Source organism: Stylophora pistillata, chromosome 6, assembly GCF_964205215.1.
Source record: "Stylophora pistillata chromosome 6, jaStyPist1.2, whole genome shotgun sequence".
Classification (NCBI taxonomy): Eukaryota; Metazoa; Cnidaria; class Anthozoa; order Scleractinia; family Pocilloporidae; genus Stylophora; species Stylophora pistillata.
Window position 1 is genome coordinate 29,234,891 of NC_142524.1, and position 20,000 is coordinate 29,254,890.

The window sequence follows — 20,000 nt, forward strand, 5'->3', positions numbered from 1 at the left end:
TCGACTCTCTCCATTTTTTTGATTTTTTTATTCCGTCCCCGGCGACTATCATTGCCGGGGATTTTAACTGTTATGATAACGCTTTAGACAAATCTGGGGGCAATGTTTCTATTCATAAAGATTCCGAGTTATTGAAAACTGTTTTCACTCTTATCGATGTATGGCGTAGATTGCACCCTAACCAAAGGCAATTTACGTGGTTCAATTCCACCTCAACAATTGCGAGCAGACTCGATATATTTCTAATCTCTAAGGATTTGCTCTCCCCTGAGACGAAGTGTGATATCTTTCCTTGTTCAATTTCGGATCATGATTTTGTTTCCCTTGTTTTTGACGTTCCTAGTAGCATATGACGCGGTCCTGGTGTATGGAATTTTAACAACTTTTGAAAGATAAAGATTTCTGCATCGCTATAGATAATTTAATTGATGATCACATACGTTTCTTACATGCCTTTGTTTGTATCCAGGATTGGTGGGAGTTTCTAAAACGATCCGTTAAGGAAGAAGCGATCTCATTTTCCCGTAAGAAACGGAGACGGTTACACAGAGACGAAGTTTTCTTAACCTATAAATTAATTCGACTTCGACAACGTCTAGTTACTGGTGACCCAACCGTCTCCGATTCTATATCCAATACAGAAAGTCGCCTGAAAGCTCTCCTTACCAAAAAAGCAGAAGGAATTATGATTCGTAGTCGTGCCAAATAATTAGAAGAGGGCGAACGCCCAGCGGTTTTTCTTTAATTTACAGAGAAGTAAAGGGTAAAGATCGTACATCTCTTCAGTGTACGATTCAGACGGCAATGAGGTCTTCTCTCAAGAGGAAATTGCGAAAGCGCACGTGGATTTTTACTCTCGACTCTTTTCTGAAGGGCCGGTAGATGCCGCAATGCAAACCGATCTGTTATCTTCTTTGTCTCGTCAACTCACGTCCGATAAGGCATCCTCTTGTGAAGGTGACTTGACGCTCGAGGAAATTGCTGTCGCTCTGAATAAAATGAACACAAACAAAGCTCCCGGCCCTGATGGCCTTTCGGTCGAATTATACTCGAAGTTCTGGGACCGTTTGGGTCCATATCTGTGCCAAGTTTTTAATGCATGCTCCCAAGCTGGAGAGATGTGCGAGTCTATGAAAACTAGTAATACTCGAGTAATTTTCAAGAAAGGGGATCGCAAAGATCTTAAAAATTGGAGACCAGTCTCTTTACTAAATGTCGATTGTAAGATATGTTCTAAGTCTCTTTCTCTCCGTCTCTCTAAAGTTTTACAGTATATCGTTGATCCTGATCAAACCTGCTCTGTGCCCGGTCGGAAAATTACGTCAAACTTACACCTATTGCGAGATATCTTAGACTATATTGAGCGAACTAATGAAACTGGCATTCTACTCAGCCTCGATCAGCCTCGATCAAGAGAAAGCCTTCGATCGAGTTAATCGCACCTTTTTATTGAATCTCTTAAACCGTTTTGGTTTTGGTTCATCTTTCTGCCACTGGGTTAGCATACTATATAATGGTGCGAACATGCAAATCATTGTTAATGAATGGTTAACTGAGGCGATACCTTTGCCTCGCGGTGTGAGACAGGGGGATTCCTTATCCCCCTTATTGTATATTTTATGTGTTGAAACTCTTGCCTGCAAAGTCCGGAACAATCCCGCCATAGAAGGCTTTCTCTTACCAGGTGCACGCGGAATAAGATATAAAGTTGGGATATATGCTGATGATACGACCTGTATTGTTAAGTTCACTAGTTCGTTGGCATCTCTCTTGGATACCATTAGTACTTATGAACGCGGTTCTGGAGCGCGCCTAAATTTTGCCAAAACGGAAGCCATGTGGTTGGGCGCATGGCGTACACGGAACGACCAACCAAATGGCCTCCGGTGGCTAACCAAAATGAAAATCTTAGGCGTTGCTTTCGGCAAGGATACTTAAGAGGATAATTGGCAACCAAAACTTGAGAAGTTGGAAAAACATCTTAATCTCTGCAAATCTCGTTCCCTTTCACTCGTCTGCAAATCCCTTATGGTCAATGTCCTAGGAATTAGCAAACTTCTCTACTTGTCTTCCTTCCTGTGTGTCCCTCAATGGGTGATTTCTAAAGTAAATTTTCTAATTTGGCCTTTTATTGGGGGCTCTCGCATTGAGACAGTAAGTAGAATGACTTGCCACCAGCCTTTTAACAAAGGTGGCCTCGGAATTTTCAATTTCCAAATCAAAGGTAACTCCTTAAAGTTAGTTTCTCTAGTTTCTAATCTTTCTAACCCCGAATCAAAGTCCTTTTACCTAACTACTAAATACTTACTAGGGTTTAGGCTTGCTTTTTTTCGGCCGGAGTGGCATCCTCTTCGTGACAATTCCGCTAAAAGTTCGCATGATTCCACACCATATTTCGAGAAATGTTTTTCGCCGCTTACCACTCTTGGCAAGACTTTCATTTCACCTCTAAGAAATGCTATAAGGCCCTGCTAAGAGAGAATTCTGCTTCCCCAATTCTTCATCGTTTTTGGTCCCCCTTTCTCCCTATAGATTTCAAACTTGACAATCTTTGGAAATTGGTTCGAGATCACTTTTCTGAAAACTATAAGAATGATGTGCTATGGTAGATTGTCCTTCGGGCCATTAAAGTCCGCGATTCCCTAAAACATTGGAGCTATATTGATTCTGATAAATTTGCCTACTGTTCTCGAAAACAAACAATTGATCACTGTTTTCTTAATTGTTCCCGTGCTAAAATAGTGTGGTCTTATTTTTCTCCTGTGATCTCCTCCCTTCTTGATAATTTCTTCCCGTCTTGTGCTTCTGTTTTCTTTTTCAGTTGGCTCCAGTCAGCCCAAAAAATGCGCGACTGGCCCGTTTTCTGATCAAAACGATCTTGTATGGCATTTGGAAGTTTCGTAATAATGCTCCTTTTCGCAATGGAAATGAAAGTCATGAGGGTATAATCCTTTATATCCTCAATGTTATCAAGAGGAGAATTTTCTGTGACCGCTTTCGTCTCTGTTTATCTGACTTTAAGAATTTCATGGGGAGCTCCAGCACTGTGTCAAGTAACTAATACCACTATCGGAACCCTTGTGTAAAATAGCTGATTTAGTAACTAATTTAACGAATAGACTTGCGGTCTTGGCTGGTCGAGGGGGGGTTCAGGATTTTCTGGTTGTCGCTAACAGCACCGAGCTATCCAAATACATTTGGGAACTCAAGAGCACCAACACTTCCAACTCCATTCATTGGTTGATAATCCACAAAGCTGCATCTTACAAAGGAAATTCAAGAACATGCAATCTCTGCCTTGCCGAAAAATTCCTCATAATCACCGCGGACAATTCCACTTCATTAAACAAACGATCAGAACTCATTTCTAAGTGCCGCCATGAAAACAAGTTCTACTTGCGAAACCAATAACAACAGCCCTTTGTCTTCTAAATTGCTTCCTATTATTTTAACTATAACTTCTATTTATAAATTGGCTTTATAGCACGATATGTTTTCCATCGATAATAAAAACCGTCTGACGATCGCAATGCAAGCTGTACTCTAGTTTGAGCACTCTGGCATGGCTTAGACGATACCACAAAGGTTGGATCGTTTGGGGTGACCATATTGGTTCTCCTCCATCCTAGCATTAGCACTGCACTGATGAGGCCCAGAAGGCCGAAACAGTACTGTCTGCAGTTAGATATAGCTCTTTGGCATACAAAGCTTTACTTTCATGTCCAAATTGAGCACTCTAACTAGGATGAGTCATTGCTCTGCAATTGCGCATGCTCGCTAGTGTACTCTAGTTTGAGCACTCTGGCATGGCTTAGACGATACCACAAAGGTTGGATCGTTTGGGGTGACCATATTGGTTCTCCTCCATCCTAGCAATACTTACCTGACGCGGGTTAGGGTCTCATAGCATGTAGTTCTCTGCATTATGGGACTCGTTACCCAAACTAGTACGCCAAAATCGCCCAGGAATCGAACCTGGCCCCCCGGAAGCGCTCCCCGCCTAACGGGGCACCTGAACAGTCGGGGTGTGCAAGGACTGCTGTACCCTCCTTCAGGCGTTACTCGGCGGAACCATTGCACTCCGGTTCCGTTAAGTATATATGTCGTCCGGCCGTTGCAGCACTGACCATTGCACTAATGGGTCCGTGGCCGGGGGCGCCTGAAAAACAAAAAAAAACTGCACTGATGAGGCCCAGAAGGCCGAAACAGTACTGTCTGCAGTTACGAAACAGGCTTGTCGGGAAATGTAGTTACGTCCTTTTTTCCTCTCATAATATTTATTCTGCTCTGCTTCAACGTATTGAGCACTGTTCCACGCGAAAATCGACTTGCAGACTTCCTATATATATATATATATATATAAAATCCCATAGAAAGCCGTAGTGAGAGCTGACGTGTGTAGGGGCGGACGGGTTGATTTGAGCCATTCCGGAAAAAGCCGTCCGGCCCTGAACACAGCCCGGCCCTGATTGCACAAGCACACCTAGATCGATGGTTTGTTATTGTCAACATGAAGAATCCAAGTGAGGCGTAGTTTTTCGAAGTACCTGAGGACGTTCAAGGTTTATAATGGTTTGGGATTGCCCGCTTTCATAGTGCATAAGAAAAAAAATGTGCATGGAGCAGGCTTACAAAGTTCGTGACTTTTATATAATTTCAGCGATGAAATCGCAAAAAGCAGCAGAAGACAGTCAAAACAAAAACATAAATGACCCTCGGGTTTATTGTGCTACCAACACAGTTGGCTGCCTTTCCCGGTTTTTGAAATGAACAACGCATTCTTGATTCTTATTAAAGCGAAATTTTTTCTATGTAATAGATCCTTTACTGACCCAGCTTGTTCGGTCTAGATGGCTGGATATTAGCCTCGGGTTTTTTTTTCTTTTTTTAAGCGTATTATGAACCTAAAATTCGTCTCGGTCCATAAAAACGCCATTGAAGAACTCGGCCAATATCCAGCCATCTTGACTTTACGGTTGGTCAATAACGCCTATTATTACATCGCACGCTGCGCCCGTGGGCAAGATGAAGCGAATCCTGTGCTCTGATTGGCTACCCGAACGGGCAAGATGAGCCCATCTTGCCCGCTTGGGATTTCCCGTATTGATCTTGCACATGAAAAAAAAAATAGAATTAGACCTACGTTCGTAACTCTTAGACAATAATCTCGGTGATGGAAACGCAAAAAGCGACAGAAGATAGGCAAAACAAAGAAAACAGAAACGACACTCGTGAGTTTGTTGTGTTACAAACACAGTTGGCTTTCTTTCCCGGCTCTCGAGTTAAACAAGTTATTCTTAATTTTTGATAAAGCGAAATATTTGTGCAATATAATAAATCCTTTATTAACCAAACTTGTTCGGTCAAAATGGCTGGATATTAGCCTCGTTCCTTTTTCGCATTTTTATGGATTTCGTCTCGGTCCATAAAAATGGAAAAAAAGAACTCGGCCAACATCCAGCCATGTTGACCTCACGCTTGGTTAATAACGCATATTTATTTTGTTCATTGCTGGGTTTAAAAAACTCCCAACAACCAATGTCCCAGTTCAATTAAACTGTGTATTGCTGGAACAAACATCGAAACTAATAAGGGAAAATTTAAATGCTAGGATTGTTATAAGAGTTTAATGAAGTCATCGTCTTTCTTCAGTTTCAAAGAACAGGGACTAAATCTCACTTGGAAACAGCCATGGAAAGTCACTTGAACTTAGCTCTTTGCAGCCTTGAGGTCACTCAGAATGAAGTTAAAGATCAGTCGAATAAAATTGAGAGAAAGGGGCAACTAATGTCAAGGTTGAAGAGGGTAAGTTTCTAAAAAACTGTGAATGAGGGGTATAATGAGATAACTTGGTGTTATCACCTGAGTTGATAATGTAAATTAGCCACCGTAAAGACTCTCAAAAGCTGACGTATCGACTGGTAGCCCTTCGTGAGAGCAAATAGAGAAAGTTTGGGTTACGTGTGTTTTATATGCAGAAAAATTGAAAGTCTCACCAATAATCATAGTTTAAACATACTTTATTACTCTGTGTGTGTGTGTGCGTGTGTGCGTGCAGGTGTGTGTGTGTGCGCGCGCGGGGGGGGGGGCACCTGGTGTGTAAATTTACTTATAAGCTAATGTTACACAGAGGTAACTCCGAGTTAAACTAGTGTCGGCCTTTGATGACCTAAAAACATCAGTGAAGTCTAATTGATGACCGTGATCTATTCAAGTACGATGGTCGTTTTAATTATCTATTGCTTTTCTTATTCTTGATTAAAATAGTTTCTCTGCTGTCGTTATAGGTGATACTATGAAAGAGGGCTTTGAGCCTGAATCAATTAATGATATTGAAGTAGGTGTGAGGATTTTGTTTAAGGAGCCTTGGTTTACCGGGAGATTTCTAGGAACAGTCAAGTACGTCGGACCTATTCCTAACCGAATTGGATATGGTCTTGGCGTAGAGTTAGATCCAAATCAAGGTATTATGATTATTCGAGTGCAGTAATTTAGATAACTTGTGAGTACATGGCTCATGATGAAAGTGAATAGTTTCTGAACTTAAAACTTTTAAAAGACTTAACATTCGACTACTGTATGTAAATCAAGTATCTTTCCTTCAGACGAAAAATCTTTACACAGTGTCTAGGGAACTGTCCTGGAGTATAGCTCAAACATTGATAAGCATCACTTAAATTTATTCTAAAGGTCATGATAAAACGAGGGTACTCTAAAAAGTTTAGTAACGAGATAGCTCAACCCAATGTCCAAACCTTGTTCTTTCATGTTGACTAATTTTTGTCTGAAAAGCTACTCCCTACAATCACAGCCTGTAAAACTACACCTGAAATTAGGTTAAAATCTGTCAGCTTGTTTTTTAATTAGTAGTAAATCAGGCTCGTCTTTTATATTGATTTTGTTATTCTGTAGATCCGTCTTTGCTAAATTGTGTTTTCTATACGAAAATACTTCTTTTTCTTTATTCAGAGTTACCAACGTGGTACCTTGTAAACAGCGGAACATTTGGAGGAAAAAGATACTTTACTTGGTGGGTAACGTTGTCTCTCACTTAACATAATTTTTGTGACCGTGAAATTCTTATTTGATGTATATGTTGTAGTTCAATTTTATCCTCGGTTCAAATTTTATTTTCGTTTGTTTCAAACTCATTATCATACATTAACATGACCGTGAACAAAGGAAAATAAAATTTGAACCAAGTATAAAATTGAACTACAACATATACGCTATTTGACATCGATGGCGTATGATGTACTGATAAGGAAATAATTAATTCTGTAACGTCTCTATTTCCTCATGCACATCAATATTTTTGGGCTGGTTTCTTTAAAAGTTACCAAGGATCTTTTTTGTTTGTTTTATCAACCCTTAGTACACCAGGTAGAGGCTTCTTCGTCTCTTTTGAAAACGTTATCGAGTGTTACAGATGACGATTACAGTTGGCTTCCTATTTGAAACAACAAGAAAGTCCAAACAGTCTCTTTACCATCTTGAAATGTACGTCCACTGCTTAAAGGACACTTCGTCGACCAATCACAGTTACTGCACCTTGGTCTACCATCAGTTTGTAAATTCAATAGAAGTTAACAGACTTGTCTCAAGGCGTGTAGAATTTACGAAAGTATGGTAATTAAGTAGATACTGTATGTCTTTAACTTCCAGACGTTTGTTCAGAAAAGAGCATTAAGTGAACTTTTTAACTAATCGTTAATCTTCACTATTCTTTGTCATTCAAGTGTAATGTTCGTAGAATTTTTCTGATTTTTTTATAAGTACAAAATTAAGCTAGATACGATGTAAACTGATTGCCAATTGCAAGCCGAGACCGCATCACATCGGCGGTTAACTGGAGGTAAATACGTGGATACATTTTCTGTCTAGGTCGCAGTATTTGGATTTCAAAACAGCAAATAGTTTGTATTGTGATCGGAAAACATTGCGAGGATAAATAAAACTGATGACAAATGTCTTAGTTCCCGATCAATTAATGTTGTGATACTTTCTCTATGCGAAACATATCCGTGGCAATAGCGTCTCAAATAAAATGATTAAAAATAAACTGTGTTCTATAGGCAATGAAAAAAAATTTTTTATAGCTTCATAGGAAATTTGATAAAATTGAAGCGCCCATACTGGGTCTAGCAACCCATATGAGTACTTATTCTCATACAAAGACTGTTCAGCGAAATCTCAGCAGATAAGTCACTTTTTTTTAACCTACGTGACAGCATTTAACATTGTGTCATGCAATAGCTTAGAAACTTAAACTTACTTTATCACAAGAAGAAAACCCCGATCAAACTGAAAATTCGTGAAAAGATAAGTCTTCAACTGTTCTATGAACTAACTAAACTGAAATCTCACAAGGATTGATAATTCCTTATTTTTAATTTTTATGACGTCAGGTGAAAACTAAGAATTACACCGATTTTGGAGGAAAACGGGATTAAGAGGTTGTTTAAATATATTTTTATGAAACAGAAATTAGCAATAAGGGACCGGCCATGATTCCTCACCTGGGAGGGGTCGTAGGAATTGGGTTTTGTGACTTTAAATTAACCTGATCTCCCCTCCCCCCCTCCCGATTGGCAGTTATGAGTCAGTCAATTTTCTATATTCCTCCTTTATACTCTGTCGGCGATGACTGTCCCCCGCCCACCATTCTGTATATTCCTCTTGAAAACCATGCGATCCTACCAAAATTCGCTGCCCCACCATTATAATAATGACTGGTCTTTTGAGAGGATGGGTGTAAAGCCAACCAAGAAGATAAAAAACATCGACAACAGAGCCTTTTTTAGATTTGATTTACACAGGTATTGAAAAATCTCAAATAATAACGAATACGTTCCAGTATTCGCCAGCTTCGAGCCGTAGATATAAGCAATGTGACCCCTCTCCCATTCACCATTTTGAAAAGTTATTGTTATCTCTTTGTAAATTAAAAATTCTAAAAGGCTTTATCTCAAATCCATGACAAGTTATATTCGTGGAGAACGACCTCAACGACCTTAATGGGGAAGATGCGCTTTTCTGAAAATCAAACATTCACCACAAATAGTTTATGAACAGCTTCTGTTCAGATGAACCGCTTAATGATGTAGCACTCTAATAAGTTTTTGCAAAGTGTTGAGGAAGAGAAAGTTTAGTCAGAATGTCGTGGTTAAGTGTTCACAGCTGTAGGATCTTTAACTTTCTACTGAGCTAGTTGGAGGCAAACCCCTTGCTAGATAGTTAGAAGTAACAAAATGGTACTGGTACAATGTATATATGAAGTTCATCTATTTTGAACTGCGGTATTAAATACGTATGATGCACGATCCTCGCAGTAGAGAGCGCTATTTATGCAATAAATAAGACCCTACCACCCGGCCCCGACCTAATGGATAATCTTGTCAGCGTCTAAATGCGCTTCGGGAAGGAGAATACAGCTATTATGTGTGATATCGAACAAATTTCACACTCTTTCCACGTCACCCCAAAACACAGAGATTTTCTACGCTTCCTCTGGTTCGAAGACAGCGATATCTCCAAGCGAGTTATGGAGTACCGTATGAACGTCCATCTCTTCAGTAACGGCCCAAGTCCCGCAGTAGTGACCTTTGGCCTCAGAAAGACAGCGGCTGATGGCGAGGAGGAGTTTGGAGAGGAAGCAAAGAAGTTTGTGTGTAGAAATTTCTATGTCGACGATGGCTTAGCTTCGACAGCAACACCACAACAAGCTATTACCCTAGTGACGAATACACAGGCCATGTTAGCGAAGTAGAGTCGCTCAGGCAGAACTACACGCATTTTCCGATGCTAGTAAAGATGCCATAGGAGCCTGCGTCTACTTATGCTTAGTCAACGATAGTTGAGAGGTAGCCACGCCCCTTGTGTTTGGCCAATCAAAGGTTGCTCCCCTACAAAGTACAAGCACCCCACGTCTGGAGCTCTGTGGAGCCGTATTAACCACACAAGCCGTCGCTAGAACACTGAAAGAAATAGACATGCAAATAGATGACATTAGTTTCTACACCGACTCGAAGGCAGCTCTTGGCTACATCCAAAACGAGAACCGAAGATTCTATGTCTACGTCGCCAACCGAGTAAAGATTATCCGTAGGGTCTCCTCATCCGATCAGTGGAGGTAGATTGAGACAAGTGAGAATCCCGCGGACCTGGCCACACGTTGCCTCAATGCGAGTAGTCTGGCCGACTCAGCCTGGTTGAAGGGACCGAAATTTCTCAGAAACCCAGTCCCACCACAGCCTTGACAAGAGGATATTCAACTAGTGGAGGATAAGCCCGAAGTTCGAAGAGAAGTGATACCCACGCGTCATGCATACAAAAACGCAGAAGTATAGGAGCGAAAGATTTTCACGTTTCTCCAACCTGCATTCCTTAAAACGCGCGATCGCACGCCTCATTGTCAAAGTTAAAGAGTTCAAGCATCAAAGGAAGGAACAAAGACCACCGAAAGCCAGACAAATTTTCAGGAGCTCTGCAGCAGACGAGCTGAATCAGGCAGTGGACGCGATAATCCGGGCAGTGCGGAAAGGAGCCTTTGGCGCGGAGTTAACGAACAAAGATCTCACGGGGCAGAAAGAAGGGGGAAAATATCAGAACACGGCGAGGATGAGAGCTCTGAAAGGCTCCCAGCTTTACGCGCTTGACCCAAATATCGACGCCAATGGAATTGTGCGGGTGGGAGGACGACTTAGGAGAGCAGAATTGGAGTATGGAGAGAAGTATCCGGAAATCTTACCAAAAGACCACCCTGAGTCCGTCCTGGTAATTCGACATTACCACAAAGAGGTCCACCACCAGGGTCGACAAATCACAAGTGGCAAAATTCGGCAAGCCGACAATTGGCTGATTGGAGGACACCGCATGGTAACGAAGGAGTTAGCTTCTTGTGTGCCCTGCAAGAAGCTGAGAGGCCCGCACGTAATCCAGAAAATGGCTGACCTGCCCCAAGACAGAACCGAGGTTGGTCTACCATTCACGAACGTCGACTTCGACGTTTTTGGTCCCTAAACCGTATCCACAAGGAAGACAAGAGGTGGCACTGCACAGTCGAAGCGTTGGGGTCTTGTCTTCACGTGCTTGAACGGCAGAGCCATTCATATAGATGTACAAGAGTCAATGGATGCCGGCTCGTTCATTTGCGCACTGAGGCGCTTCTTCGCCATACGCGGTCCAGCAGCCGTATTGAGGTGCGACACAGGGACAAATCTCGTCGGCGGACACATCGAGTTAGCCGAAGCACTGAAAGAAATGGATGAAACAATGATCGAGAGATTCGTGACACAACACGGTTGTGAGTGGAAGTTTAACCCGCCACGCACATCCCGCTTCGGAGGCGTATGGGAAAGACAGATCGGGACCATCCGCCGTGTTCTGGATGCCATGCTAGCCGAGCTCGGACCAAGACAGCTAATGCATGAAATCTTGAGCACTTTCATGGCGGAAGTCACCGCTATCGTAAATGCACGACCCATTGCAACTTTGCCTTCAGACATCAACGATCCGCAGCCCCTGTCACCAGCCACGCTACTTACGATGAAAATACGCCCACCGGGACCACCCAAGAGCAACTTCCTATCCCCGGACCTATACCCTAACCGACGCTGCATGGAGGGTCCAGTACCTGGCAGATCAGTTCTAGAGATTACCTCCAGAACCTCCAGCCAAGAAGTATGTGGCACCACGCCTGAAGAGACCTGGCCCGAGGAGACGTCGTCCTCATGAAGGAGGACGGCCAGAATCGCAATGACTGGCCCATGGGTCGAGTTACGGAGGCCATCAAGAGCGCACATGGGAAAGTAAGCAAGGTGTTACTTAGGACGGTGAGAGGAAAAGCGTTCCTACGCCCCATCAAAGAGCTCACTCTGCTGATTCCAGTAGAGGCCCAGTGACAGACCCGACGACCACGGCAGAGAATTAAAGGAAAAGCAATTAATTAATAGAACAAGGATCACAGGCTCTCGGATATGAACTCTAATCTCTTATTTACGTTACTCTTCCGTTCTTTAGCACAAAGATACTAAGAAACTTTCAATGACTGTTTATTAAATTTGTTAGCGCTTTGTTTGATTTCTATTCCATGACTAGCGAATGTCCGCTCAAAGCTAGCTATACAAAAGCATTGTTAATTTCTATTTCCCCTACATCAAAGTGTAAAAAATAAATTTGCCTTCTATATTAGCACGTAGTTTAGTTGGGAGGAGTCGTTGTAGCGAAACTATTTCGGAGCCAAAAGGAGGTTAGGAGTTTTTAGCTGGCGCTAGAAATTTAGGAGTTCTCTACCCCGGAGTCAAGATCCGATGTAAGTAACTTAGTTACGCTTGCAATATTCCTCATTCAGTTTTTATCTTTTCTAGTTTCGCCCTATTCATTCATTCGCAGCCTTTCCGTTTTCCTTATATCAAACTTTCAGATACCCGTTCTATAGTTTTTACCGCCTGTGCTGTACGGAGACTACCGGCTTAAGCGAATAAAGAGTTTGATGCTGTTACTTGTCTAAAGTTCATCACTGTTGTTAAACTCGCGAACTCCGGTGCACAACACCACGTGTCTGCGGCATCGGGAACGCGACAGAGCAAACTGATTTTTATCCAGCGCTTTTCCATCCCCCGCCTCTGTTGTTGTCCACTGATTTGTCAATGCGTGTTTTGCCTCACAAACACTGATTATCAAAAGCTTATTAGTAGTCCCAGAGAGTCTGGGAACTAGGTTTGTTTCTCTAGTCGTCACGCGACTGATTATCTCTTCCGCCTTCGTTCTGAAACTCTAATCACGATGGCGGTTGGCCAGAATGTTCCAGAACTTGGTGGCTATGATTTCGAGTTTACAAGTAAAGTACCTGACGAATTTGAATGTTCTATATGTCAGTCAACCATGAAAGATCCCATACAAATTGTAGGATGTGGCCACAGACTTTGTAAGATCTGCTCAGAGAGCTTGCTAAGGTATGAGTGGGTTATTGAATGCTGTAACAAGTTATAGAACGATCAATTTAAACCAAAGCTTTGTTTCAGTTCAAAGCTGAATAACGACTTGACCGACTGAACGACTTTCCAAGGGGTACTTAACTTTTCTTTGGCTGTATTTATTTGTTGGTTAGCTTTATCGGGCGGACAGCAAAACAAACCGATTCTAGGTCAGACCAAACTTGTACGCGAACTTAAATACGATTAGCGACAGAGAACTATGATACATTTTATCTAATAATTGGTAGATGTGTTATCATTTAGTCCTCAAATGTAGAAGCACTACTACATCGGACAAACCTTTCTAAAAGTATGGTCATTCTATTTTGCTTCGGTTACGCTGAATCGCCTGAAAAGGATTTGTATTTTCATATGCAAATTTACCACATGGTTCATCGCGCAACAGTGAATATGGCTCAGCGACAAACAGAAGCTGAGAAATAAAATCTCATAAAACAGGGGAAGAAGATTTTTTAAGTGTTTGCTTTTGACTCTTGTTTGTTTTTGCATTTTCCCTTACCTCAGGAGCCATTCTCCGAAATGTCCAATTGACAGAGAACCCCTGTCGCGTGAGAAGGTAATAAGAGCGCTTGGTTTGTTAGTTGCTGGTCACGCTAACTAATAAGTCGATGTTCCACTTACTGTAATTAATCAGGATTCCATAAAAAGAGAATAGCGTTCATTACGAGGAGAGTATACTGCTCATGGACCTCACGTCTGACTAAGAAATTATGCACCAGCCATATAATTTTAGCTCTGGAATTCTTCTTAGGGGCCGGAGAATTCGTGGATCGCCGATAGCTTATCAAACCTCACCTTTTATTACTGCACTTTAATTTTATTGCACTATTGCCAGTTCATTTAAATACTGCTAGTTCATTTTATTACTTCTAGCCAAGACTTAGGGCATTTCTTTCTCTTTCTATTTTCCCGCTCAAGATCTCGCGTTGTTCCGATCGACCTTACCTAATACTATATTAATTGTATTGACCTTGGATATCTATAATGTCTGTTTGTGTTGACAGATATTTCCAGATACCGCTTGTCATCGTAAAATTCTGGATCTTACTGTTAAATGTCCTCACGTCGGCTGTCCTTGGACGGGAGAACTTCGTGCTGTGCAAGTATTAAAATCTATGTCATATCCATAGTTAGGTTGCTCTCCATCGCATCATCTATAGTCAATCACAAATTTTCACAAATCTCTCAAATATGTCAGTTTTTGTCATAAATAATAAGCAAGCGTTGAACTTATTCCTACTACTCTTAATCGCAGTTTCTTTTACAATAATGACTGTCTGAACTGGACAGCGGTGTTGTTTTAGTATTTGCAATCTGTGGTGTCATGGTTGGCAGTTTGAGACAGGAGGACACAGTTTCTTCTCGTTTGATCGCCTTTTAGAGGTGCTTTCTGAATTTGATAGGCGTTTATTTAGTTTCTATAACTAATTTTAGACATACCATTATTATCAACAAGTCACGCGTGAATTTCACATTTCTTCTCTCGATCCTAAAATTGTCGCTCAACCATCAGTTGACCGATTGTTTCACTCTCAGTATAGTCCTCCCAATCTCTTTTAGCCTGTTTTATGTCATGTGTCGTGGCAGATTGGTTCATGTTTGAGTTGCAGTTTATCATCGACATATTTTGATTTAAGAAACATCAGGAGCAATGCCTGTTCAAAATGGTGGAGTGTCCAAATACAGGATGTAAAGAGAAGCTCACCAGGCGAGATATGGACGATCACAAGAAAAGGGAATGTATCTGGAGGACTGACAGTTGTGAATATTGTCAAGGATCCTATATCGTAAAAAACAGGCAGGTTAGTTAAGTAAACGTAAATCTATTCTTTATATAACTTCTAGAAGAGCAAATTCCCAAACGTTTGCTTTTTATCCAAACTTGGAAAAGTGGTGACGACTTCCAATTTTTATCAAGTCAAGGTTTTGAAGAGCTCGTGACTTTTTTTTTTCTCAGTCAAGAGAATGTTGTGATACAGCCGACATCTTACAACGGCTGAGCGTAAATGTGTGGTTCTTAAACTTCGATTCCTTACTGATAAAAGTGTAAGTATTTTACTCCACCAATTTCGTTAGTATGGCATGTCTGTGTTGATCATATTTTAATATGATAGTACGAATTTTGAATGTACTTAATCTGTAGACTTCTCTACGATTTTCTACAGCATCATCATAGCGTTTGTCGAAAGTTTCCAGTTAAATGTACCAACAATTGTACTCTGGAGAATATTCCACGAGGAAAGGTAACATTTGATTTTCACAGTGACTGTCGTTATTAATTCTATCGAGAGTTATAACATAACCAAAGTAAAGCGTGCGCTCTGATGGGTCAATTTAGCGTCCCCCATTTGCCCATGGGTGTACGCTGCTGACGTGAGCAAATGCAAAGACTATTTTTCCGCGCGCGCTTGTTTTTTCTGGTCACGTAAGATTTGTTAAATAAAAGGGAACTCTTTAGCTACAATCTATCAATGTTATGTTAAAACAAATGGTCAACACCACAGCGTACACTATTGAGTTATGGATGCACGCGGGAAGTTTGCTAAACACTCAAGAAGCTAGAGTCGCTCTCGGCTATCACCTCGAGCGACTCTTACGCTTCTTTCGTGCTTAGCAACCTCCCGCGTGCAGCTATAACTCAATAGTGTACGCTGTGGTGTTTTCCATTTGTTAATTAAATTGAAAGTTCAAACGCCCAGCCTGCATGGGACATAGTGCTGCTTTATGTGAAACACTACAAGCCTCCTCCTATTTATGGGAGCAGTGGAAGGCGTTCCATGCTCGATTCTCCAAAGACAATGCAATTGTGTTTTTAGATATTTTCCTCACCTCAGTCAGAGGACACCAGGGTAGTTATTCTCTGCTATGGCTGAGCCTGCCAGAATTTCAGTTTAATCTAGGTAGCTTCATGGTACAGAAGCAATCCACTTTGGCATTACACTGTACGATCCCTACAAGGAAGCTTGCTCAGTTAAACTATGTAAGGAAAATGCCTTAGAATGATAGGGAACATTTTTCTATTTTGTAGCTGAACTCACTGTCCTGTATCATACATTACGAAGTCTAAGGAGTGATTTTGAGACGCTCCCTTTTTTTTTCCTATGCTCGAGGGAAAGATTTTTCTGGCAGCTTAGTCAAGACTAAGTTTTATTCTTCCTTTTGTTTTAGCTGGTGGCTCACATTCGTGATGACTGTCTTTTAACTGAAATTCATTGTAAATACAAGAACTTAGGATGCCAAGAAGTGGTATGAAACAGATTTTAATGTATTTTGGATTGGTAATTTAAACAGGTTTGGTGGGGAGGATGAACAGTTGAAAAATACATTCTTTCTACGTACTGTAGTTCCATAACATATTAAAGAATGAATTACAATGGATTGTCAAATATTATGTACTTAGTGACGGAAGGGGGAATCGGACGGGAAAATCTTTGGCTCCAGGTTATTATGTACGGTTTGAAAAAAGCGAGTTCCGTGCATCACGAACTCGCGCCAAATATTTTCCCGTCCAGCCCGAACTAACTCAGTCAATCAGCATTTTATCACATGACCTTAAATCTAGGTTTTAAAAAATTCAATCAAGACGCAATAGACTGGCGCGCGCAGGAAAACCACAAAAAAGGATTCTACGTTAAAAACTTGCCCTTTATTTTTGGACTCAGAACAAGATACCCACAATTCATCGAAAAAGTTACTCATTTTCTCGTTTTGTTCACTGCTATCCCTCGTTTTTTCGCAACAACTGCGAACAATGTCGCCGTACAAGTGCACTAGGACCAGACGGCCTTTGCCGAACCAGTTCACGTAAACCCGTCCGGCCTAACACACGTCATTTTTCACTATGGTTTTCTGTGGGATTGCCGGACAGGTCATACAAGAAATACTTTTGGATATATCAACAAAGTTGAAATGGTAAATTAGCCACCGTAACGATTACAAAAGCTGACGTTTCTAGCGTTAGCCCTTCGACGGAGCGAATAGAGGAATTGTGGGTTGTGTGTGCTTTTAAAGGCAGAAAATGGAGTTACGTTATTGGTGGGAACATGGCAACGAGAAAAACACGAGTAAATTAGTGGAATGAAAAGCGTTCGTTGATCCCTGTGGGATTTAGACTAACACGTTACGGTGGCCAATTTACCGTTTGAACTTCGTTGATATATCCAAATTATTTCGTTACCCCCACCGACGCAGCCCCAAACAGTTTCTTTAGAAACTATTAGCCTTTATTCATATAAGAAATATATTTATTATTTGATCCGTACTTCCCCGCGCGTGCAATCCCACAGAAAACCATAGTGGGAGTTGATATGTTTGGGGGAAGACGGGATGACGTGAGCCGATCCGGAAAAATCCGTCCGGCCCTGAACGCACTTAAATGGATGATTTGTCATTGAAAACATGGCGAATCTAAGTGTGGTGAACAGTTTCTGAGGAAAGTTCGAAGTTTTTAAGACCGAGACTTATACGTATTATTGTTCTAGACTTGATCCACTTTCTGTTAGTTTACACCTATTATCATGTACATGTAGCTGGTAGCGCCCGTCTCGTTCCATAAAAACGTAAAAAAAAGAGCTCGGCCGATATCGGATCTTATTATATTCATACTGATGAAATACCAGGATTTTTCCTTTTACTAAACAATCATATCTTCATCTCGCACAGTGAAGATACTAATTTTATCTTTCACGTGTGAGGATGTTCGTGTCGCCATGGCTACTAACATGATTAACCGTGGAAATTGATAGAATTTTTCTCTTCTTCATTAGAAATTTGACTTTTTGGAACAGAAAATATAAGTATTGTTTCGCAGAACATGTTAACTTTTATTAAAACGAAACGTAGCCTCCGAAATCTTTCTGAAAAATAACAGCCTAATTCTTGAATATGCTGAATCTTATATATACACCGCCATGACTGTCACAACTTTCGAATAAATAAATGGTGTTGCGTAACTATCCGCTGTATTTTTCTAATTAGTTTCCTTGAACACAAAGTCGCATGGGAATTTTCTCCTGAACAAGTATTATTGTTTTATTTCTCCTCTATCACTTTATATCCGAGTTTCATAACATTTTTGTGACAGGCATTTTGCGATAGGTGACCATTTAAATTGCACTATTTTGCTGTTTCGAAAATGAATAAAAAAAAGTTGTGTTTTATGTGGAAATTTCATCAGTATCTATAGAATAAACAGAACATTACGTAGCCGCTTGGGGATACGAATTTTATCTTCTCGTACTGAAAGTATCTCTCACGAGTGAGCTTCGTGAGAGATAGAGCACTCGAAGATAAAATTCGGCCATGTAATATTCTTAAACTCACGCTTGGTCAATAACGCACAATATGTTTTTCATTGCTGGGTTTAAAAAATTCCTATCAAGCAATGCCCCTGTTTAATAAAACCGTGTACTGCTGGAAGGAACATTAAGATCAAAAATTGAAAATTTGAGTGTTCGGATTGTTTTAAGAGTCTCATGACGTTATCGTTGTCTTTTTCAGTTTCAAAGAGTTAGAACCAAATCTCACTTGGAATCACACCTGGAAAGCCACTTGAACTTAGCTCTTTGCAGTCTTGAGATCATTCAGAATCAGGTTAAAGAGCAGTCGAAGCAGATTGAGAGATTGACGTCTACCTTCAACGATCAGATAGACAGTTTGATGGCCAAAAATGTAGAACAATCACAGCAGTTGAATGATCAGTCGCAGCAGATAGACAGATTGATGGCCAAAAATGTACAACAGTCACAGCAATTGAATGATCAATCACAGCAGATAGCCAGTTTAATGTTCACTGTGCAGGGTCTGGTGCAGCAGAGGGGAAGACTGAAGGGCCACTATCAATATCAAGCTATACAAGTGAAGAAAACGACCGACGAAGCCATTGGCGGACCAAACCAGAAAGGGGCAACTAATGTCAGGGTTCAAGGGGGTAAGTTTCTAAACAAACTGTGGTGCTATGTCGATGTCGGGTGCAATAAGGTAACTTGGTTTTTTATTACCTGAGTTGATAATTAACAATTATTCTACGAGCGAGCGTTGGATAAGAGACGGATACAAGGCGCGTAGCGCCGAGTTGGCTTTAATCATCTCATATCCAACAAGCGCGAGTGGAATAATTATTTTATTTAAAAAAAAAACGCCCCCAGAATATTAGACAAATCTTCTCGACTTTATTTTGTACGAAGAAACCGCATCTTACAATGTACAGATATTAGATTATGGTATATTGGCCGATATACCATAATGGCTAAGCCAATAAAAAGTCTCGAATTACATTATCCAATGATCCAGTTTCTAATAATGCAAATTAGCCACTATAAATAGTTTCTAGAGCTGACGGTTTGACCGGTAACCCTTCGTCACAGCAAATAGAGAAATTATGGGTTGCGGGTGTTTTATATGCAGAAAAAGTGAAGTGTCACCAATAATCCGGAAACTCGAACGTATTTTCTTACCCGTATCTGATACATTGTTATCCGCAAGTGAGTATTTAATAAGATATTTCTTTCAGGTTGGGAATACTGGTGTGTGGATTCGCTCATAACCTAATGTTAACCCGAAGCTAAGTCATTTGAACTCCGAATAAAACTACTGGGTTATGTTGGCCTTTGATGACCTAAAAACATCAGTGGAGACTAAATAGTGATCGTGATGTACTTAGTATGATGGTCATTTGAATTATTTATCGTTTTTGTTATTCTTGATTAAGATAAATTCTCTGTTTTCGTTACAGGTGATACTATGAAGCAGGACTTCAAGCCTAAATCAACCAAAGCTATCGAAGTAGGTATGAAGGTATTGTTCAACCTTTTCCCTTATGAATATCGAGGAACAGTCAAGTACGTCGGATTTGTACCTGAACTAAATGGATATCGTGTCGGCGTAGAGGTGGATCCAGATCAACCTGAAGGTATTATGATTATTCGAGTGTACTAATGTAGATAACTTGTGAGTACATGAGTTACATGGCAGATGATGAAAGTGAATAATATCTAAACTTGA

At 40.8% G+C, this 20,000-nt stretch overlaps 2 protein-coding genes across 3 annotated transcripts in view; both read left to right on the forward strand.

Annotated features, from left to right (window-relative positions):
* LOC111346433 (TNF receptor-associated factor 5) overlaps window positions 1-20,000 on the forward strand; it is a 55,686-nt gene that overhangs the window by 8,818 nt on the left and 26,868 nt on the right. Inside the window, exons 1-8 of one of the 2 annotated variants that reach the window (XM_088763011.1) lie at window positions 12,748-12,956; window positions 13,503-13,554; window positions 14,003-14,101; window positions 14,636-14,800; window positions 15,164-15,241; window positions 16,167-16,244; window positions 18,498-18,927; window positions 19,732-19,908. In XM_088763011.1, coding sequence (XP_088619137.1) covers window positions 12,787-12,956; window positions 13,503-13,554; window positions 14,003-14,101; window positions 14,636-14,800; window positions 15,164-15,241; window positions 16,167-16,244; window positions 18,498-18,927; window positions 19,732-19,908 — 1,249 coding nt within the window. In that variant the 5' untranslated portion in view covers window positions 12,748-12,786. Of the gene's footprint in view, window positions 1-12,747; window positions 12,957-13,502; window positions 13,555-14,002; window positions 14,102-14,635; window positions 14,801-15,163; window positions 15,242-16,166; window positions 16,245-18,497; window positions 18,928-19,731; window positions 19,909-20,000 lie in introns of those variants that run through there. The other variant, XM_088763010.1, reaches the window with a different exon arrangement.
* On the forward strand, window positions 5,812-7,968 carry LOC111346432 (tubulin-specific chaperone B). The gene is made up of 3 exons (XM_022953719.2): window positions 5,812-6,464; window positions 6,970-7,030; window positions 7,376-7,968. The coding sequence occupies exons 1-3, from the start codon at window positions 6,296-6,298 to the stop codon at window positions 7,431-7,433; spliced, it is 288 nt and encodes a 95-aa protein (XP_022809454.1). The 5' UTR covers window positions 5,812-6,295; the 3' UTR covers window positions 7,434-7,968.